Source organism: Cyprinodon variegatus, unplaced genomic scaffold (genome assembly GCF_000732505.1).
Source record: "Cyprinodon variegatus isolate N-32 unplaced genomic scaffold, C_variegatus-1.0 Scaffold460, whole genome shotgun sequence".
Taxonomy (NCBI): Eukaryota; Metazoa; Chordata; class Actinopteri; order Cyprinodontiformes; family Cyprinodontidae; genus Cyprinodon; species Cyprinodon variegatus.
This window is the reverse complement of record NW_015150913.1, coordinates 104,327-128,694: the sequence shown is the minus strand read 5'-3', so window position 1 is coordinate 128,694 and position 24,368 is coordinate 104,327. Positions and strand designations below refer to the sequence as shown.

At 35.4% G+C, this 24,368-nt stretch overlaps 1 protein-coding gene across 1 annotated transcript in view; it reads left to right on the top strand.

Moving 5' to 3' along the window:
• Positions 1-24,077, top strand: part of LOC107094048 (leucine-rich repeat-containing protein 4C-like) — a 64,282-nt gene extending 40,205 nt beyond the window's left edge. Inside the window, exon 2 of the mRNA XM_015389450.1 lies at positions 19,070-24,077. Coding sequence (XP_015244936.1) covers positions 19,097-20,992 — 1,896 coding nt within the window. The 5' untranslated portion in view covers positions 19,070-19,096 and the 3' untranslated portion in view covers positions 20,993-24,077. The remainder of the gene's footprint in view (positions 1-19,069) is intronic.
• Positions 24,078-24,368: the final 291 nt, after the last annotated feature.

Genomic DNA, 24,368 nt, shown 5'->3' with positions numbered 1-24,368 from the left:
AGAGAGAGAGAGAGAGAGAAATGGTATACACTTAGATACCACTCAGTCCGATTACAAGTGAGTTAAGTGACCTGGAGAGTCTAAAGTGCCCGTAGGTGTAAATGTGTTTTCCTGTCTATATGTCATCGCTGTGATAGAATGAAAACATGTCCGTTGTGGCTTTCACCCAGTAGATCACTGGGTAGTCTCCAAATCAAAGGGAAAGGAAAAAAAAAAAAAAAAACATCACAGAGAGTGTATAAACATTTTCTGAACTTTTCATTACAGCAGTTTTCATAAATTAATAGTAATTTTTAAGTTTTAGAAATGCTAATAAAACTTGCTCCAGGAAAGAAACTAATGGAAATAAATTCAGTAATAGTCAATACATCTGACTTAATTCAACAAAACAAAATGTGGTTTTCTGGATTTGATTGTGTTTGCTGTTTAGAATTAATTTCAAGCTCATCAAACCAAGTCAGGAAAGAACACCATTTCGGCTTAAACCTCTTTACTGTATTTCCACAAACCTTCCCCAAATATTTTACTGTTATTGAACAAAAAAGTAATATTTACTGTATTACATCCATGTTGGCAATATTTTGTCATTATGGCTTCTTGCCATATGCATATACTTTGTCTAATTGGTTTGTATGATTATAATGGAGTTGCTAACAATAGAGAGTCTCTCTTTGAACTGCAGCATCCCTTAGGTCATTGTTTAGGTGTTCTGGGTACGAAAATGGATCTGAATCACAGCTGGCAACTGTTTTAGGAAAAACCGCCACTATAAACTAAATACCCAGCTCCAAAATGCTGAAAGAAAAACAGCGAATTCATTGGAAAATCTTTCAGCATACTAAATCATATATTTTCATACTTGGGTTCAATTTTGAGACTAGAGAGAAAATCTGACAATCTGATCAATGGGAAAGGATTTAAAATGTTGCTGCTCCATGTGCTCTAAATATGCAAATGAACAAATGTATTAATTAACAGGGAGAAGAAAAAAAAATCCCCATTCAAATAAAAATCCATGGATGGCATGGTATTAAGATTGTCTAATACCAACTAATTTATTTGGACTTCTTTTGTATACAAACAGAGAAAAAAAACATCTTAAAATGTGTTTCGATAAAGTAGAGTCTTTCTTGAATGCAGGAGATTAAGTTAGTTAATAATATAAAGTAAATCCATACTAACTATAAAGAGTACCATCGGATCTCTGTATAATCCTTGTGGTGATTTACAGTACACTAGCCCATGGCCAGTGTCCTCCTCTGCTTCAAATACTATATCTGTTTTTTTTTTCTTTTTTAATTAGCATCAGCGAATCTTGCAGTTGATCTGCTGAATTGACATCTATAGGACGGATTTTAGACGGCAGCTCAGATCAACACACAACATAGCATACTCTGTCTTAAAGGCTGTATGTTTTCATATGTATGTGTATGTGTTATAGGTGCACATAATCCATCTGGATCTCAATGACAAAAATAAACAGAACAAAGCACGTCTGCTGCCCAGCCTCTATCCCTAAGCACAACACATTCAGGGCTGATCTTCAAAGAATCTAAATAAGAGAGCTAAAGTTGGCAATAAAATATTTCTTGTGCAATTTGTAGGGCATGTCTACAAAAAACAAAACACATGATATACAAACAAGTTTGGTCAGCCCCGTTTGAATAAATAGCATGCATGTGCGACTGGCAGTGAGAGTGGTTGTAAAATAAAGACAAACCCAAGTCAAGGAGTTGAAGCTAGTGATTATTATAACTGTTTTAAAAACAATGACAATGATAAAAGTTGTGCTACAAACAAGAAGTAAAAAAACGAATTAATAAAAAGGTTAATATAGGAACATTCAAATCTAAGATTCTAAAAATCAAACATATAGTCTCCATAACTACCATAATATATCCCTCCAATCCCTCTCTGTTGAGAGAGAGAGCAATGGTCAGATTTACAAGATCTAGCTCTAATAGCTCCAGCACCTCCCCCTGCTGGACGCAATATATCGCAAACCAAGGTAAGCCCATCGTAATTTAATAAAACATTACTGTGCTTCCTACAAACCCTGTAAGAGAACAATTCGGGGGGGGGGGGAATCCCCCCTGCCACAAGTTATAGATGACCGCTGCAGGAGACACCCCCACCCCACCCCATGCACCCACCCATCCGTAACAAAACATCCCTTTAAAGGCTCTCTGATGGATGTTCTCCGAATGGCTGTTAAAATTCAGTCATTGCTCTTTATAAACATACTTTAGTATTTATGATTTATGTATAATTCTGATATTTATTTCCCATTTGTTGTTATTGTTATTTTTTTTCCAACTGCATTCATCTGAGCAATCCTGCAAAGACGTCTTTTATCCCACTAATATTATTCTACTATTGTATTTTCGCACAGTCCAGATATGTTCACATGTGATCAGAAGATTTCTCCTTAGTCTATCATTGGACTATTACCTCCTTTTTGGCCAAAATTTCAAACATAGATGCAACAACTACATTTGCATATCTTACACTTAGAATAATGCAATTCAACTTAAATTTGTTTAAATCAGAGTTAAGATGTTTTGTTTTACTTTTATTATGTGATCATGACTGATGCTAGATGTAACTAAATCTTTGTAATCATGTAACTAGGTGGGAGTGTATATGCATTTTATGGCATTATGACATTTTGCTCCCATTACAATATAGATGAATAAGCTGTTAAATACATATAAATATTGAGTAACCCCTCAAAAATCTTTTTGAAATATTCACTTAATTCAACTAGTCTAAATCATAACTAAAGAATGATATTCTATCAACACTTTTAAACAGATTTTCAATTTTCTTGCCCTTTCTCTTAATGCACTAGTCTCATATTTTAGGGTACTTGACGTTTAATATCCTGTCACGTCAAGTTGATTAGCATGAATTCATCTTTTTCGTTGGATCAAATGAAAGAGAAAACTGAATAAGATGGAGGAGGCAATTTCTTTAATTTGGATCAAAAGGTGCTCATCAAACATGCTTACTACAAATACATGGGTTAAATTGATAGTGATATTAAATAAAAAGGCAAGCACCAAAATTAATCTTGCATTTTTGTGTGTGATTTATAATCAACTCACATTATATGGCCTAGTGTTATGTCAGGTTGACAGCTAAATGAACCCGTATTAAGTGCACAGGGAGAAAAACAATTTGCCTCAGGTAAACAATAATTACCACAAGGATTGGACATAAAATACTAATGTTTACCCATATTTAAAAGTTATTCCGGTGCAATTTCAATAGTGAAATAAAACTCAAGGTGAAATTCTTCAAGTATGAATAGATTTATATTTGTTAGCCATGAATTACTATTAGTTTTTGGCAAGTAAAAGCTGAAAATAATGGTGTCAAATAGATATAGGTGTGTGTTTTTTTTAACACATAAAATAAACATGACTATTTTACCTCAGAACCTGTACACCATATAGATAGAATAGAATGGAACAGAATAGAATAGAAAATCCCTTTTTTCTCCCACAAAGGGGAAATTCTGGTGTTACATCAACAAAAAGATTATAGAAAAAAATGGTTGCACAAATGTGGGCCTTAGAAAAATGTATAAGAATAACATAACCGTGAAGAGTTAAAAAATAAACAATTAAAATATTGTACTGTAAAGTGTTTCAACAATATAAATACTGTGCAGCTGGAGAATAAAAAAACCAATATACAGTTACGCACATTTTTTACAGTAATGCATTTGAAAGGCACCCTACTACATAGACAGAGTACAGCCATTTCTTTGCAATCATTAAAGTGCACACTGAAAGTTGGTTCATTTGGCCTATTTGGTAAATCTTTTTTGTAAAATTATTTTATTCCACAACCATAAGTCAACTCAACGTTTCAATCCATAAACTAATTTCAAGTTTTTTTTAACTCAATGTTTCAATCCAAAATCTAATTTCAATTTTTTTTTATTAAAAACCGCAGACTGCTGTTTGCAGAGATTTTTAATCACAGTTTTTTTGTTTATTTGATCATCCATATTTCTGCTATAAAGTTCTGTTGAACACAAAAAGGATGTTAAACAGGAAGTTTTGGAGGAAACGGAAACCTATGGTCAGTAAAATTAATATCTAACCCTCATTTAATACATTTGGTTTATCCTCCCCTAATTACTGCTACTGTAACCCTAATTCTAAGATTGGTGGGTGAGAAATCTACATAAATTTTAAGTCAATGGATTTAATATCATTTTTTACTAATTTAGTTGGACAGATTTTGATTTCAGTACCGAGTATGGTTTATAAAAATGGCAGTGCTCCCCCCCGCATATTTAAAAATATCTAAAATAAATACATTTTCAAATACTATTACAAATTTCCATGCCTCTCGCCCATAGTCTGCCAGGCATAGGCACTGACCCCACTGCAATCCTGATAAAATAAGTGGAATGAGATGGATGGATGGATGGATGGATGGATGGATGGATGGATGGATGGATGGATGGATGGATGGATGGATGGATGGATGGATGGATGGATGGATGGANTGGATGGATGGATGGATGGATGGATGGATGGATGGATGGATGGATGGAATTACTTAATCTCAAACAAAAGATAGAAATCTCTTACTTTAATCTGAAAAATACTATTCAGGAATATACAAAACCAACAGAAAGAAAGATGTTTTTAGAACTAATTTTTTGCACAATTGCTAGTATATTATTATAATCGGTTGAAAAACAATGTAATTTAAGCTTTTTTGTATTCATAAGTCTTAAAGTGGTCAGCATGTCTATGAAAATAATTAGGTCCTTCACTTTAAGCCACTTGGACTGGTTTCTGGTAAAAAAGATGCAACACAGAACCACATGCTTTGTTCATATGATTTTTTTTAGCTAAATTGAAGAGAGCATTAGAAAGAACCTCTTACTTTGAGTGATTTAGAGAGACTGTGCAAAGATGTGTTGTAGAAGACGATAGTTAACACATTTACTTTATATACATTTCTTCAATGCATTACTTGCAGAAATGCCAATAATTGTGACACTACTGATTATGTCAGTAACAATTTAACTTCTCTATATTGCCTTCTTCTTTGAGAACCTGCTGAAATAAAATCATAATATTTTCTCCTCTGTGTATTAAATGGGAATTTGTTTTAAGGTTTTGCGCACAAATTTAACAGAAAAGCTGATAAATGTGGTGAGGATTAATAGAGAAATAAAAATCATAAACATTTTAATGGGGAATATAAACACCACCACAAACTATTAGCTAGCGAGCTGAGACTTTTTGTCATTAACAAATAACGACATAAAAAAATGGACTACCTACTGTGTGCTGTCAACACTGGCTAAACATAATCAATCAGCTATTAGCAAAGAGAAAACTAACCCAGTCCCCAGTGCAAGCATAAATACAGCTACACTACTCACCATTTGGATTGCTGTATTTCCTATATTACATCTTCTACCATCAAAAGAGCTCTTATTGATCATCTAGTTCATGGTTCATCTAGTTCGTGCTATAAAAATTCAACAAATCTGTGCAGTAGATGGACAATTACAGTATACTGTACATCAGATGGAGATTTTTCCTCCTCTTGGTAGAATTGCACCTTTGTGGGAAAATATGTGCACAGTGTGGAAGCAGCTTTTAGAAAATTATAGACCTCCACTTATATTCACTTTTAATTTTGGATTGATTTTATAACAATTTCCTACTTAGCATCATGCATTCACTGCTGATTAATCAAAGCAGATTATCAGAGAGAGCAGAGAGAGGAGGGGGTAAGAGTGAAGAGGGAGAGAAAATAAAAAATCTAACGCACTCCACTGAGAAAACGTCTGCTCTTCAGCTTTTATTTATTGAGTCCAAATTTATTGGATGGTGGTTATTTTTAAACAGAGCTTAAGCCTCTGATCACCCTCTATTGAAAGGTGGATGATTATAGTAATCTGATCAAAAGGAATTTAATTTCATGATGTAAGTTGCTGCAGCAGAAAAGAGAAGTTGATTAATGACTGGAGTATTGTGTTCAACCATTTTGCACATATTGATGACAACATATATCACACCAAAACAAGAGGAAAAAGGAGTACAGCGTTGGTGTTTGGAGATAGTAATAGGCATGTGTGGTAGGCAGTTAACCATAAGAGAACACAATGGGACATGGCAGGTATATACTTAGAGTGAAATAGTAAGAAGTACCCATTATTCTCTTGCTCAATATAAATGCCCAGGTGAACAACTCATCTGTATAATAGGACCTCTTTATAAGTTACTCCTAATTTCATGTCATATAAAGGTCTAGTAGCAGGTTTTGTATTGCAAAAATCTTTTGAAATATCCTCAGCAGAAGGTCTTAAAAAGCTTTACAGTTATAACCACAAAAGATAAGGACTTGTACTGTAATGAGCAAACAGCTTTTGTCCTGCCCTTGAGCAAGTCAGCAATTCCCCAAAGACTAACCACAAGCCCTGAGGGCACACTCTGTGAAGATGACCCAGCATGCTTATCTTTCCAAAAAAAGGGCATACTGTAGTTATAAGAGAGTTTCTGCACCAGAGTTGATTAAAGACTTGATTTTTTTTCATGCCTGACCAATAAAGGGAGGCGTTTATCTGTCATTTGATGGTGTTAATTAAGCTCCATTACCGATTTCTTTCCTCTGTTTGATATAGAAAAAATGTTGCTCTTTTGCGCTTTTAAATAAGTATTAAAGCAATTTGAGGGACTGTTTGTTTAAACTAGATATGTAATGTATTCAATTACAAATTAAAACAATTGTTTTTATTGCCAGTTTTAGAAATTGTGGAGAACAACAATAGGAATTTTAAGTGGACATAAAGATAAAAAGGTATTTATACATCATTAAGTCATTCTCTAAAACAGTTTCAGGTACAGTGAACAGAAGATGAACATTATTTATGATTGTAAATACCAGAATAAAGATCAATTAATATGAAAAAATAGATCATATTTATTATTTGTCCACCTTGCTGCTGCTGTTAACTGAGTCAAACATTTAGGGTATTCTTTACCAATCCCACAACAGTTTGCGGATATATTTTTATATATGTCTATGGTATATGTCTTTATAGACAGAACTGGTGTAACTGACTAAGGTGTATAACTCTTCTTGTTCACTCTTTCAGCTCTACTTACAATTTCAAATGAGACTAAGATCAGAGCTTTATCACGATCAGTCCAAAATGTCCTTAAGTCACTTTGTAACACATTTGGCTGTATGCTTTGGATCATTGTCCATTTGAAGGAACTGCTGGGCCCTGAGCCCTTTTAACCTGGCTTATGTCCCAATATTGGTCAGGATTGTGCTTCAAAATCTTTGAAAAGTGTTTTCCCTTACCATCAGTCTTGAGGCTGCCATTGCCATAACGGGCTTTGTAAGGGGTGCAGGTTCGTCCCTTTTCCGTCCCAATCTGATAATATGACCAATGATTTAGAGTTTAGTTTAACCAGGCCTTGAGATTTCTCTAGAATGCACCATCTTTATCTTTGGGTTCATTTTAATTCAAAAAAAAAAAAGGTCTTTCCATTCTGAGTTATACCCACACGATATACATCTGTATAGTTCAGCTTTGAACAAAGCTACAAATTACCTTCCTCCAGAATCTTCACATTTTTTTTCTAGTTTGTTTTTTGCTTTTGTGTTGTTTGTCACATATTTACACCCCCCAAAAAACATTATTTCCCGCAAAACCATTAACTTTATCTAAACTGTAGGGTGACATTCTCATGCTCTTTTTTAACTTGCAGATTATATTCTGAATTTTTCGAACTTTGAACAAATGAAAATGGCACATCAGGTATCTGAAAATGGAAACCTAGCATGATTCAAACTGTTCACTTTCTCAAATCTCTCAAACACTACTTTTGATTATTCTAAGATATTACAAGTCTAAAAGGCACAGCAATCCTGAATTGCTTTATGTGACTTTAAAATACAGGTGTGTATATATTAAACTAAAATGTTTTGAATTAACCTTTTGAAACCTTTCAAAGCCATGAGCATCATTTAGCATTTTCTAGATTGTTTAAGAACCTTAATGTTTTAATTTCTGAATTTAAGAAGATCATAAAGATTCTTATTATTCTGGAACTTTTTAGGTGGAAATATTTTTCATTGTTAAAAACTGAAATGTTTTGACTGTTTTATTGTCAAAATGTTATTAAAAAAGGATGTTCTTTTTTATTTTCCAACAGTACCTTTTTATGTAATTGGGGCCTAGATTGTAGCTTGGTTAGAGCATTTTAAGAGAACAGATTTCTTTAGATCATAACATTAAATTTGCTCTGTATAGCGTAGTCACTATCTGTCTAGTCTGACTGAAACTCTGCTTCTGTTTCATGTGACCTCTAGAGAGATCCCTGTACCAAAGTGATTATATTAACATCAGAATATATTCTCTTCATTCTTTGCATTTACAGTGGTATTATGCAGTTTCATAGTCGTCTGCCTGGCTCTAGATATTCCTTATGAAAATGTGACCTTGCACATGATCTACCTTAAGGTATTTAGATGTCAGGGTCATTTAAAAAATAGCTTTTTCAACCTACCTTTTTCAAAAAGGGAACATAGGCAGATTCACCAAATTGGGAAAGACTTAAATAACATTTGTAAGATTCTGTATTAACATATTTTTTACAAGATTTGGCTTTCTTATGTACACAAATAGTTCATCTGCATGTTTACTCTCAGGATAAGTCAGCCTGTTTATAGGGTATAAGGGTAAAACTTAAAAAAAATGCTATTGGGATGTTAGAAAAAGGCCAGTGGCTTTGCTATTAAGAATGCGACAGAACCGTGGAGAATGTTGCAGAGTCATGGTAGTTTAATTGTTATATCTCTTTGTAGTTTTGGATCCATAGATCAAAAGTGTCCTTTGAAGTATTTTGTTAGGGGTCCTGCGGGAAGACATTCAAAAATCATTCAGATAGTAGTAGAAGTAAGAGTATTGTCCTAGTCATCCTTGCCCAATAAAAGGAATAATGATCTTAATATATTCGACCATTTGCAATCCAATACTTATAAGCCATTCAATTATAATTACGACCAAAAGAAAATGATGGCAATAAAAGATTAAATGAGCTTCCTCGACAGGTTGATTCTGTTAAGGTGGTTTGGTTAACCGATCAGGGCTATTTTGGGATTTTCAGACAAAAACACTGGGGAAATATCCTAGTAAAGGCTCTCAACTTATTGAAGAAACTATACATCCACTTAGCCTTGGAACATCTCTGCATGTCCAATTCAGGATTGAGACGAGTTGCAAGTAAGACAGATTTCTAGATTTCCTTAAAAATTCTGCCAAATGAAAAAGATAATAGATAGACAGACTGAGGAAGCTCTGCTTTTAAAGCTCTTACCTTCAAATCCAATTTCAACAATGTTAATATCTTCAAATATTAACATTTTTTGATTACAAAGTATTTATTCTTGTCTAGTATCAAATCAATTATAGATTATATTTTTCTATATTTCTACTGATTGGTGTATTTTTTAATACATCATCTTATTCTTTAATTTACACAAATGTGTATCTTGTCACAGATGCACACAGTATAACCTTCATGGGATCTGTCTGATTGCAAGCAATGTGCTTTTAAGACGATACTGTAGAGGCCAATTCATTTGAGGAAAAGCCATTATCTGTACAGCAGCGGAGCTGCCTTGTAGCTTTCATCTTGAGCATTTTGTAAAACTCTAAACATGATTATGAGTGCTGCAGTCTAGCCTCAGTGTGCATACAAAATTAAGTCTGACTAGAAGTCTCAGCATTAAAATTATTCACCCATGTTAAATCAGAGCAACAGCACAATTCTTTCTTTTTTTCTTTTTTTTTTAATGCTACCCATCCAGCCATTGTCTAAATCTTTTTATCCTTAAAGATGTTGGGGGGCAGGCACCTGTCTGTAGCAGGCATTGGGAAAGGTGCAGAGTATGCAACAGGAAGGATTGCCAGTTCATCACAGGGAAACACGTAGATAAGACAACTGAGCTTGAATACAAACCCTATGCCTAATGGTATTTTAAAGTAACCACTTAACCTACTGTAGTAATGTTTTTAGACTGCAGGAGGAACCTGGAGTACCATGGAGCAACATCAGTGACAGCTTGCACTGAAATCAAAAGAGAGATTTGACATTGAAAATTTAAACACTGAAAGACTAAACATTAAAAAATTCTTATACTGAAAATTGAAACATTGAAAATTCAAACAGTGAAATTTCAAACATTGAGCATTGAAAATGTAAGAACCTTGAAAGAAACTTCAGTTTAGCCCCGCCCCCACAACACCAAAATAAAGCCAGCTTAGCATAGTCTCTCCAGCGTGTCCTGGGTCGTCCCCTGGGCCTCCTCCCCGTGGTCATGGACATTGAAATCATTTCTTGTAAAAAAAAAAAATGCTGCAGCTTAAGATGAAAGTGTTTTATTTTTTTAGAGGGAAACTTGATGTTTAAAATTTCAGTGTTTGCATTTTCAATGTTTAAATCATCAATATTTGAATTTCGATGTTTGAATTTAAAGTTTTTTGAATTATTAATGCCAAATCTCACATTCTTGATCAATGCAAGCTGTACTGATTTAGCCCCATAAAGTGCCCATAAGGACAATTGCATCCGCAGTTCAACCTAGGACTTTTTAGCAAAATGCTAACCACTCAGCCACCACAGATTGTCCTCACATGATATGTTTAGAGATTTGTATTAATATGTTAAAGTAGTATTCAACGATTTACTTGAAAGTTATGCTTGATTGTCTTAATTTTTCACTCAAAAATATAAATTTAGGAAACCTTATTTGGATTTAAAAAGTTGGAAAAGTTTATTTTTTCATAGATTTGACTTAAAGATAATATTTAATATACTGTTTAAATGTTGTTACTTTACATTCCAAATACAAATAAGTCTCTTTTTAAGGTATTCTGCATGTCCAAGACCATCCTACCTGAAAGCATCCTCCAAACACAACTTGTATTCTTCCATCCTTTAAGGCCTTCCTCTTCTTCCCATTAATGTGTAAAACACCTTGCTTTTCACAACTTTCAGCAATTTTCGAAAGTTTAAAATGAAACTCATTGGATGCATGAAAAGAAGCACACATGTGCAGCTAGTGAAGATGAGCAGGTCAGAAATATTGGCACCCAGATAATCCACCGGAACTCAAAGCCAAAAGATGAGAATCCTTTTACACCTTAAACATGATTATCTATTGATTTTGGAGTGAAATATAGCAAAAACATTTTGATAATAATCTTTTATTATTAAAAAGTGGTTGAGTTAAAATAATCCTAATACCATCTGGCCTCAGCACTGCACCACTGAAGACATGGGAATGACTTATCACCTCACAATAAACATGGCGTATCCAAGGAAAATATTTCATGAGAGAGGCAGGAGCCTTTCTCGTGGGCAGCAATCTTAAACAAGAAAAAAAAATGACTGCACTGCGTATGGTGTCTGTGGTCAATATCCTGTCACTCCCCAAGTGTGAGCACAAAAGCTTCAGAAAAAGCTGTTGCCTGCAACTTTTCCTTTCAGTCAATTTGCAAACTAGAATGGCTGGAATGCATTGGCAAATAGCTGTGACTGAACAGAGGACACTTCAGTGAACTAATCCCTTCAAGCACTCCGCATTTTGGAGGGAGTAGCATCCTGCCAAGTCTGCCAATTGATGCTACTATGCTATTTTGTCATATTTAATGCAAAACAGTTTTGTCCCTCTGTACTAACAGAACTAACCAGCATCTTCACTTTAAATTATACCCCCTTCTTGTTCTACAATAATGTCACTGAGAGTATATATTTTTTCAACTTGGACAACATGCAAATTCTTTAGTTTTCATCCATTTTGCTTTGCAAAATTACTTAGAGGGGAGTCCTAATTTCTACATCTTGTGAAAAGCAATCTCTTTCATTGTAATTACATTTTACAAAGAGCCAGAATGTTATTGAAAAAAAAAATACATTACTGAAATGTGGTCTCTAAGTAAACATTTGAAAATCCATCTTTTGAATTAAGGGAAGTGTGATAAAATTCATTCAGAATCATCTTATAAATGATAGCCAAAGAAGAGTAAACAGGCAGCTTTTTTTTTTAGCTTACTAATGCAGTGCTTCTGGCTGTGTTCCCACCTATTTTACCTTACATACTTTTCATTCTCCCTCTTTAGAGAAGAAGTATTGTGCATTTGTTTTCTACTTATATTTTTCTGGGTTAGCTGTGTCCCTCGGCTTTCTGATCACTAAAACCTATTGTTAGGAGTGCTAGTTGTTACAGTATACTCAGACAATTAACAGGATTGTCAATAGTGGCTGACTCATGCTAACACACTGCACACTGCCATGTTTTCATTTAGTTTAATCCGCCACAACTCCACTGCGATGCCCTTCCACTTACAGTTTGCCAATCCTGCAAATCTCTTTTTTGAAGCTCAGTCATGGGAGCAGATTGGTGGGCCAGACAAGTGACACGAATACTAAGAGTGCCCTCACATTCAGCCAGTCTGCCACCCAGGGCACCCTGTCTTAATCCCTTTGCAGAGACAAGACAGAGTCTTTGCAAAGTGCATTTAAACATGGAGGTCCCTGCAGATTATTTAGCCTCTGTAATTATCATAATGGAGGCACCATAAGATGGGATGTGAAAAAGAATTAAATTAACACTTCAAAGGTGTTTCTTTAGCCTCTTGCTCTGTGTCCCTTTGGTACTGACCAATAGCAGCTACAGTATAGAAGGAAAAAAATAATAACTGCTGTTCAGTCTAGTGACAAGTTAGATGTCTGCCACATGCACTGTGGCAAAAATGATTAATTTTATCTCATCTGTTGCATGCGTCATCCATTACTAGTGGCAAACTGCAGACATTATAACTGGCTCTTATGGATTTCTTTCTACAATGCCTTTCTTCTTCTGTATAAGAGGGATTTGTGGATTACTGTACGGTTAGTTGCACTGTAGTTATCAGGCCTTTTTGGCTGCTTTGCTAAATATGACTTGTCACCATAGCTAGTATTGTAAGCGCTATATCTAGCTTGGTTTGTAGATATACTCCACTATTTCCATTTTGGACACTAGACTGAACAGTGCTTCAAAAGATGCTACGAATGCGTTTGCAGTTTGCTCCCCATTATGCATGGAACCGTTTAAAGAAGGATTTCAAATGTTGTGAGCTGGTCTCTTTAGACGCTTTTAAAGGATATTAATTAACAGGGATGAGAAAACTTTTGTATGTAGCTACTTCTCTTGAGTGTTTTAATTTTAGTGCAAAATAATCATGGCAGTTTTTAGAAATTGTGTTTGGTTTCATTTTATTTTTTGGGAAATGTAAATATTTGCTTAGATTTGTTGATTGATAGCTCATTGAAATACATATGTAACTAAACTGCTGCCTCTCTTGGCCAAGACGCTGTTGTAAAAGACATTTTTAATCTCGATGAAAGTAAAAATGTTTTTATATATCCTAGGAAAGGTTGAGAATTTCTGACATCCTTCTTCAAATTCCATCTGATATATTTTTAGTGTTCAGTGATGCTTTTGGTTCACCATTGTTATCTTAGACTTAGACTATGACAACTTGTATTGTCATTTTGTACACACAGAGTGTATACAAAATGAAAACATTTTTTGTACAGCTTTCATGATATTTCCATTTCTTAAAGTGCAGCACTGATCAAATGTAAGCATTGTGGGAGAAAAAAACAAACCTGTAAATGAATTTGATTAAGCTGAGGTTCATTTAAGGGTATAAATGGCATAAACACTGGATACTAGTAATACACTAGATTGAGGGTTTCTGATTGTAAATGAGACATAAATTGAAAAGATTGGTTTCCCAAAGCACTGTGATCATTTTCCATTATTTTCCATAACATAATAACTGATGCTATGCTAAATATATCTGCAGTGTTGGAACAGACAGTTATTGTCCATCTGGCTGTAATTCCAGATGGCAAATTGATTGCTCTCAAATCTGTCAATTTTTTTTAATTAAATGGCTTTCATTAAAAGCCCTTTCATCTAAGAAAAATGAAGTTGGTCTTTGTCAAACAAAGTGATTACTGTGCTTTCAGGAAGCGCCGCTGTTGCTTAACCTTTACTTCCTCAAGAGGCCTTTGGGATATAGATCAGGATGAAGGGTCAACTGTACCATCTCTAGAGGAATATTACCCATTTTTGCTTTTCAAAAGGGTGACCCAAAGCTAAAACATGAAACAAACAAATATATGTTTCACCTACATTCTGTGAAACTAAGGTCTATAAACAAATTAGCCTCAAATGCCCCACTTTATAAGAAGTTGACAGTGTCATCACATGTGTGTCTCTATAATTGTATGTTTCGAAAGCTTTGTGCATTCAATATAAAGCATCAGGGAAACAAATAAATTAAGTATATGTAAAATCTGTGTTGTGAAGCGAGTGAACTGAAAGCATGGTTATTATGCCAATTTTATTATTGCGGTATTGTTCCAGAAGTTTACTGTCCATCTTAATACATCATTGCCTGCTGATTTACTGTTAACACAAGACAACCTATCTGTGAAAGACTTTAGTACAGTGAAGTCTTCTAAGCGTGCTGATCTACAGTATTGTCTTGGAAAGGATATGTGTTTTAATTGATATTAATTATACAGAACAAAATAAATGTAAGGTTAACTTTTCATTGTTTCCATTACTTTTAATTGTATAAACTAGCAATTAATTACATAAACTGGCTTTTAGAGCATCATTTAGAACACAATTATCCTTTTATCTAGACTCCATTGAATTATTGCACTGCTTTTAATAGAGAAAATGGGAAATATTCTGTTAATAAAAGGCAAACTACATAAAATGGCATTTCAGCTCTAGTTGTTTAAAAGAAGCTGGCCAAATCCACATGACAAATTTAAGTGGCTGATAAAAATGATGACTAGATTAAATGGCTAGAGAAAAACAACAGATGTGATTAGCACAGCCAATGTAAACATGACACAGAATTTTGCCTGTGACAGCTGGAAAGCAGTTTGAGCAACTTAACCCTACTTATAGGCACAGATTTAGCTTAGAAATGCCCACAGCAAATAACTCTCAGCAAAAAGGCTCTGCAAAAATGATTTTATGTTTTAGATCTGTCTTATTTAAATAACTTTAATAATGCTAGATCGTACTAAAAGAATCAGAGCATAGCTGAGAAGTCAGCAGCACCCAACAGCATCTTGTGGTAGATTTATTTCTTCACACCCGAACACTTAAAGCACTGTGTCCAATGAAGAAGAACTGCATGGTGGAGAGTGCAGCAGAGCCAGTCCTAGTGTCTGTGATGGTGATGCTCTTGACTCATGCCCGATTTCACAAGGTGCCATCCCCCCCATACACCTTCTGTGACACAATATTGTAAACATGCCCCAGAATTTCTGAAAAAAAGGGCAATATTACTGTTTCAGATTTACATTTCCAACATTGTTTGATAAATGAAAATGACAAAAGCAATGTGGTCAAGTTTAAATTACTAAATAAGGTAAGGACTTAATCAATATTAGGTGTTTGGAAAACCAGAAGTTAGTAACAGACCAACAAACCATGTCACAAAATGTGTTGGACTGTTCATATAGTCGGTTCTTAATAAGTTGTCACTGCTGTCCCTACCTTGTTATATTTTCTTCACCTCTGTGGACAGGTTGAGTGGGTATGGTTTAAATTTCCTTTGTGTCAGAACAAGATAGGACCATTTATGAGATCATTATTAAATAGCACCTGATGGTAACATTTTAGAAGAACGGTTTCCAAAATTGTTGCACTTAAAATAAGAGCTATGTTCTATCACCTTTGTAGCCATAGAACAGTGAAAATATTTTCTCAGATATTGTCTTGATCAATATAAAACTTAAACTATGTTACAATGGCAACAACAGTATTAAAAAATCTGATACAACAGACAATAGAGAGATAGGATGCAGAGAACAAAATAAAAACATCTCTTTAAATTTAGTGATAAAGTAGATTGCATTTTTGTCCTGCTGCATTGAATCCTTTTACTGTTTAGGTATATGCTAAGCATATAGAAATAGATTTTCAGCAGTCAAGATCTATGATCATTTTAAACATTGATATATATACACCTGTCATCCATCCTTCATCAGTATCTATATGTGGGGTGCATTGTGTGCAGCCTGTGAAGACACAATATGAACGCCAATGATTTTGAAAAGCAGATATCAAAAAAACGTATGCAAATGCAATGAATCAGTAATGTGTTGAATTAATTAGCAAGATGATACTCAGCTCATCAGACAGCCCTCTCTGTAACAACACTTATTTCTCTTTCATTGTAGATCTTGACATATTCCACACTACTTCATGTTTGGCCCTTTTTTCAATTTCGTATCCATATGATTAACTGAAAATTATCTATAATTGTCTAATTAACAAACCAACTTTACTAATTTTGCTTTCTGATCCTTTCTATCCTAAAACCTTAATTGCACAAAATAATAAAAATAAAAACAATTATATATTTTAGGAGTACGAATTATGCACTTTTAAAAAGAGGTTTTGAAAAGGATTTCTTTCCCCTAAACAAGAAACTAGTCAGATTTTACAAATGCAAATACAAATGCTTGTGTTTGTCACTGGGTTGGTCTAATCCTGTTCCACAGAAAAGATTCCAAAAACCCCCTGTACCCTGAGGGAAAATGCTAAACACACCAACAAGTTTGTGTGAATATCAAAATCAAAATGTGACTCCAAAGCTAGTAATACATAATGCAACGTTTTGTGCTTTTTGTTTCATCCTAAAAGATTTAATATCCTCATAACAGAACAGATGTAGAATACCTTATCTCATATTTATACGATGAAAACATGAAACAGTTTTTTCTTTCCATGTGTTAGGGTGTTCTATTCCTCTTATGAGGACATACACATGCTTTTGTGCCACGCTGGCTTCAGTGTTGTAGCCTTATTTAATTGAGCACATCTTGCTGTTTAAAATAAAACTTTGCTATTTTATCTGACGTAATTTTAAAGGCATATTTGCTTGATTATAGAGCCTCCTTGTTTTTCTTGAAGGGGCCATGTGTTTTCTTGTACTTTACAGACAAACTCTTTATAACCAATACATTTAGCAAATCCCTGCGCTGACAGACATAAAGCCAGTGATGCTTGTGTAGGAGCAGTAGTGTAAGGGTGGCTGTGCCTTTATACTGGCACAATTTTGGATGTAAGCAGCTACTACTTGCTGTGGCTCTGAACACATGTTGAGCACAGCTAGATGGAAATTAATCCATGCAGTTTTGCATCAACAAAGGAGGGTTTTTTTTTTCCTTTTTTGGCGATATATATCCCATTTCTGTATGTAATGAGGCATTAAATGCATTATGAATAGGGTGTGTGTGGCCAATGCTAAAATTGCTCTTGGAGTCTTTGCAAGCTTCATTTCTTTTAGCATTCCATTGGATTTGCAGAGTGATATGTTTTATTGGCAGCAGATAATCACTGTCAGTGTGTTTGGCATGTCTGACATTTTCTTCTCTTCGGTGGCAGTGCAGGGTTTGTTGTAATTCCAGCCAGACAAAATGAGCTTCAGCTAGTGGGAGGTCTTATTCGATCTGATTCCCCTGCAGTTTCTTTTCTCTCTGCAGCCTTGTTCCATCAAGAGTATTGTGGCAGCCTAGTTGGTGCAAAATCAAGGCATCGAGACTCATATCTTTTGATTAAGTCAGCCCCTCACCCTCACTGGTGAGCATTTCCATCTCAGTTAACAATTTTTACAGTTTAGAAAACACCTGTCATAACACACTGGATTTTCTCTGCTTGTAGGCTGACAGAAAGAGATGATTAACAGAAAACAAAATGAAAAAACCGGTAGGACCTAGTACATAATGTTTATTTTTAAATATTGTATTTACTTTATGATATAGAGTGTCCTGCTCTTGGCAGAGACAGAGACTGCACTGCAGAGTGTGAATTACTTATTAGCACATCTTGACAAAGCCTTGCCACGTTTCTGTTTAACCCTTATGTATGGTAATAATAAGTAATATATAGATTTGTTGTCACTTTTAAATGTAAAAAGAGCCAGCAGTAACGGCATATCAACACTGCAGATTCTAAGTGGAAGGTACAGGATGTGCTCTGATTTGATTTTATGGGGTTTTAGCTTTTCTTAAAAACCAGACCTGTTGGTTGAATCAACTAAATCTTAATTTCATTTGATTTTAGAATACCCCCATAATGCTTTTTAATGCTACCCTACCTTAATTTCATATATAAAATCTAATATCTGGATAGAAACAATATCCTGTCTTCGAGTTGTGAAAAAACAAGTCGTTTTTGGATTCAAAACAGAAATAAATAGATAGTAATGTACAACTGGACTTTTTTGTTTAAAAGAATGCGTATAATCAATCATTAAAGAAACCAAAAAGGTAATAAGATGAGTATAGGACTTTTCTTTTTCTATTCGGCTAGTAAAAACAGTACATTGTTAAGACATTCTTTGCTTGAATAGCTTTTTAGCCTTCAGCCTGAGAGTATTTTTTTTCCTTCTGATGGAAATGTTTGTAAAGGATTTTCTTTAGGCACAGATAATTTACTCTTTGCAATTTGTCAGCAGCCACACTTAGTGGGAGAAATATCAAACAAACAAAAAACTTCCAAGTTCTACAGATTGTAAAATTCACGTTGAAGTCACCTGAGGCATGGTTGTATTTTTTGTGCAATTGATTTTAAAATAGCTTTTGGTTTTTGCAGATTTATTGTTTCTTTATTTAAAAAAATAAAATTTTTCATTTCATTTATTAAGAATTTTATACAATATAGCAGTTTTTAATTAAGTATTATTTAAATATTAACAATTATTAATAAAAACTGAGATTATTACTAAATTCTATACTTTAGTTTTTGAAAAAACGTTCCCTTTGAATCTTTAAGCAAATACATCTAATGATAAAGCCCAAACAAGCAAATAATAATTTGCCCAAATAAATATAGCTATGTTTCCTGGATAAATACATCACCAGCACTGGTCTTCTTTCAATGTTTATTGAATATGTTTTCTTTTTCTCTTCTTTTCTATTCTCAGGTAAGCCTAACGACAGATGAACTATGAATGCGGAACACAATGATCTACTCCCTCGAACGCCAGACAATGAGAGGTCGTAGGCTGAAGGGGGCGCTGTCCAACCCCCTTTTTGTGGTTCTTTTGGCTCTTCAGATACTGGTGGTGGCTGGGCTAGTTCGTGCTCAGACCTGTCCCTCTGTCTGCTCATGTAGTAACCAGTTCAGCAAAGTAATCTGCACACGCCGAGGTCTACGGGATGTCCCAGATGGCATTTCTACCAACACCCGTTACCTGAACCTTCAGGATAATCTAATTCAAGTCATCAAGGTAGATAGTTTCAAGCATCTACGCCACCTTGAGATTCTGCAACTGAGCAAGAATCATATCCGCAGCATTGAAATCGGTGCTTTCAATGGGTTGGCAAGTCTCAATACCTTAGAACTCTTTGATAATCGACTTACGACAATTCCCAACGGAGCATTCGAGTACTTGTCCAAACTTAAAGAACTGTGGCTACGTAACAACCCCATTGAAAGTATACCATCTTATGCCTTCAACCGGGTTCCTTCACTTCGCAGGCTAGATCTGGGGGAGCTCAAGCGTCTCTCCTACATTTCTGATGGAGCTTTCAAGGACTTGACCAACTTGCGCTACCTAAATTTGGGAATGTGTAACCTTAAAGAGATCCCTAACATATTACCCTTGGTTAGGCTAGAAGAGTTAGAAATGTCAGGAAACCAGTTGTCTGTCATTAAACCCAGTTCCTTTACAGGTTTAGTGAACCTTCAGAAGCTTTGGATGATGCATGCCCAGATCCAAACTATAGAGAGAAACTCCTTTGATGATCTTCAGTCACTGGTGGAGCTCAACCTTGCTCACAATAACCTGACATTTCTGCCACATGACCTCTTTACACCGTTGCACCATCTGGAAAGAGTGCACCTCCACCACAACCCTTGGAGCTGCAACTGTGATATTTTGTGGCTCAGTTGGTGGCTTAAGGAAACGGTGCCTGCCAATACCAGTTGCTGTGCTCGTTGCCATTCTCCTTCAACTTTTAAAGGTCGATATATTGGTGAACTGGACCACAGCTACTTCCAGTGTGATGTTCCTGTTATTGTAGAGCCACCCAGTGATTTAAATGTGACAGAAGGTATGGGTGCTGAACTCAAATGTCGTACAAGCTCATTGACGTCCATAAGCTGGCTCACCCCAAATGGCTCTTTGATAACACATGGGGCTTATAAGGTACGGTTGTCTGTGCTCAATGATGGGACACTAAATTTTACCAGTGTGACAATGCAGGACACTGGGACTTACACCTGTATGGTTAGCAACACAGCAGGAAACATTACTGCATCTGCAGTCCTTAATGTCACATCTGTTGATAACAATGGAGTTACCTATTTCACCACAGTCACTGTGGAGACCATTGAGACCATTGTGGAAGACAGCCAAACAACATTTCCCCCAATCGAATGGATGCCATCCTCAACTACAAAGGGTGTGCCTATTTCAACAAGGACCACAGAGCGGACTTACACCATACCAGTTATCGATGTTGATGGAGAAGGAGCCCTCAATGGTCTAGATGAGGTGATGAAAACCACCAAGATAATCATTGGATGTTTTGTAGCCATTACACTCATGGCTGCTGTTCTGCTGGTTATTTTTTATAAGATGAGGAAGCAGCATAACCAACAGGATCCTGATGGTCCTGCCTCCTCCATGGAAGTCATTACTGTCGAAGAAGAGCTTGCAGGTGTTGCTGCTATGGAGAGACACTTGTCGCTCCCCCCACTGGAGCATTACAACCACTACAACACCTACAAGAGCACTTATCACCACGCTCCTATGCTCAGTACCATACACAGCTCGGCCACACAGGAACCTTTGCTGATTCAAGCTTGTTCAAAAGACAATGTCCAAGAAACCCAAATCTGACCTTGAGATTGACTATATATTCAGTAATATAAGTCTAGAACTGGAGTACAGTGGACCAAAACATAAAAATAAAAGAAATAAAATGCAGTTGACTTGACAGCTGATCTTGATGGCACTTAACCATCTTGTCTGGCAAAGGGACGACTTGAAACTTTAAAAAGGGTCTTTACAAAAACAAAAGCTATTTATTAAAAATGTCTAGTGGCTAAATGAAAAAAAAAAAACAATTTGTGATAGCTTTTTAGCTCATTTTTTCTCTCACTCTGTGTAATAGCCTACTGCTCAAGGGAAAGAATGGTTTATTGCAGGTAAATCTTATCTGTATTAATTGCAGATTGGGAAAATCTCTGCAGGTTTTGACCTCATGTTGACATCTTTCTAATTCCATTAACTTGTTAATTCATCGAAGGGCATTGCTGTGTCCAAAACTGAAGACACTTACAGTATGAGACATTTAGCAAAAGAACTGCTGGGATATTTTTCTAACTACCATATTCCAGCTGTCACTCACAACAAGATTAGATCTTTTAATGACACAGCTCTAGTTTATATCACCGTGGAACCAGCATGCCCACAGAGCAAAGCTGCCAAATGAGTAAATGTGCATTTCCCCTGTGGCTCCTAAACAACAGCCATACATCCTTTGCTTTAATTAAGATTAAGGTCTGCTCCCACTCTACCTCCTCACATTTTTCGAGACTTCTTACCCTTAATCATTTTCCTTCTGTTCCTCCTCTCTTCTATCTCAAAATTACACAAAATTCAGGTCAACATTTGCCCTGTTTTCACTCCTTTAGTTGGTGGGATTGCCTTTTTATCCAGGAGCTAAACATGTTCTTCACTCGTTTCATTTTTCATTTGTCTTGCTTTGTCTGCAAATGTGTGCCTCACAATGGCAGGATATTTCTTAGGAAAATGAAGGGTAGCATAAGGTTGTGCTCTGCAGCCTCCCTGTTAACCTGGTAATGATTTACGTCCACGCCGTGTCGCGCCACCTTGCCGTCACCCCAGGGTCACAGGAGCTCAGGCGCTGATAGTCCATCTGTTTGTTCAGATAAAAAGGCAAATGAGTCTAGTTTGTAATGTAGTGTGACCCTGTCAGACACACAGGGCTACTTTAATCAGTGAAGCAGCTCGGAATCTGTAACAAACTAAGAAAAGTTGTGTTATAGCTCATCAATCTCATCAATCTGTATCAGCAGTTCATTTCAAGACTAATAGAGGAAAGCTGATAAGAAAACAGCATGAGACTTTGTGCCTGACATCTTACAGAGGGTAGAGGGCTTTGATATTGACACAACCCCTGCTCAGTTTCATCTTATGTAGAGGAAAAACTCCTAGACTCTTTAATGTTGCACCATTTATAAGCCATCAAAACATTGTCTCTCCTCCAGTCTATTTACATGCTGCGGTTTTCATTTAGTCTTCAAAAAAGGGGTCTTAAAGAGAAGGATAATAGCAGTGAAAGTAAAGAGTAGTGGTTGGGCTAGATGCAAGAAGCAAGTAGTCATAAGGGGCTTCATATGAACAGTGGTCATGAAAAGGTCTTCAAACAAAGATATTGCACATATGATGGGGGCGAAGTAGGAAAATAGATAAATAAGGAGGCAAACTAGCCATCAGCTTGTCACCATGGAAACAGTGACCTTATGTGGAATGTAAGAAGAGGTAGACATGCCTTTTGCTTTGGTCTCTGTGCAACAAGAATATTTTAATTTCCCAATGGCAAATTCACAGTTTGGGCCAGGTATTAACAAAACTGGCTTAATGGAATGTCTATTTACAAATAGGTTTCGTGGGATTTGACACACATGGCACATTATACTGATAAACAAAATCTGGCTTGTAGTATTTTTAGCATACTTTTCATACAAATTGCATCAGAATAGACACAAAATCCTTGATTGCGACCACCATTGACCCACAAGTTTAACATTTTCTAGTACATTTTCAAAAAAGTGTAGTGAATTATGCCATGGGCACAGTTAGACTGAGGATAATGAAATTTTTTTTTCGGAAGTAATAAATATTTTGAACTGATCTAACAGTAGATCTTACTCAAACCCCTTAATAAAAAGGAGGCCTTGGAAGACTCGGAGCCTATCCTAAATCATAAATGGTCAAAAACACGAGTTAAATAAGCCAAAAAGCTGGTATACAATAATAGGTGTTTTAGCTCTGTGATGGTATTAAATGCTTTCCCATTATATTAGTTGAATTAAATGAATTTAAATTTCTATATACCGACTGTAGAGATATTTTTGTGCTTGTTGACTGCATGTCCATGGGTTTTACACTACTATATTAGCAACAAAAGCAGAAGTACATATTTCATCGGTTGTTTTGAAAGGCACTCCAGACAGGTAAAATGCAAGTCAGGCTTTTGCAGCTAAACCAGGAACTGTTTAGCTGAACTGTCACAATAGATGACAAAAAATAGCGCAATTAATGTTAAAGACAATGAATAAACCATTCTTTCCCTTTTCACTCTTTTCCTTTTTCCAAATGCTCACTTCCTTTTCAATGCTTTTGGTGGATTAATGATTCAATGTTGATGCTGGCTACAGTTAAAAAAGGTAAAACATTTTTATATATATTTGGAGCTTGTGATTTTTAAGAATGAATGGAATATCTGTGTATTGGTAGTTGCTTTTGGCAGGATAGCTTATCTAGAAAGATATTTGATTGCTGGAGGGAATTGAATCTAGACTGTCGAGCAGAATGTTGGACTCGACATACCAGCAGACCGAGTTTGTTTTTTGTGCAAACCCCCTGCCAAGGTGATCAAATTCTTGTGTTATTCTGCCACTTGTCCATATATGGAGGGAGTTATCATATGTGGGGACATTCTCTCTCATTTTTCGGAGAGGATAATCATCACATGGCTAAATTTCTACAGAAAAAAAAAAGTATTTTCAAAGCATAATGCAAAAAAAAAAGATCTTCAGATCATAATTTTACATGTGCTCCAAGTTGTTAAAAAAAAAAAAAAGACAAAACAAAAACCAGAAAAAAAGAGTGCTTGTACGGAGTCCAAATAATTTCATTAAGGATGATGTTCATTATTGATACCTGAGATTGTAGTTCATAATGTACATGAATACAATAAAAAATGGCAATTCTCTTTTTCTTAAAGAGTTGGACCTGATTATTAAGAGAGAAGGCTGGGGGGATTTTGCTGACTTTGTTCCATTCATATTAGAATATCTGTTCTAAGAAGCTCTATGAAAGCTTAAAAGGATTTTTTTTTTTTTGAAAGGGGTTAAAGAAGACAAGTAAGTATTTCCACAATGAAAGTAAAATGCCTTTTCTCTGAAACACACTGGAATATAAATAATAAAAAAAAAATTACACAAAGTGAATCAGTCTTTACAGG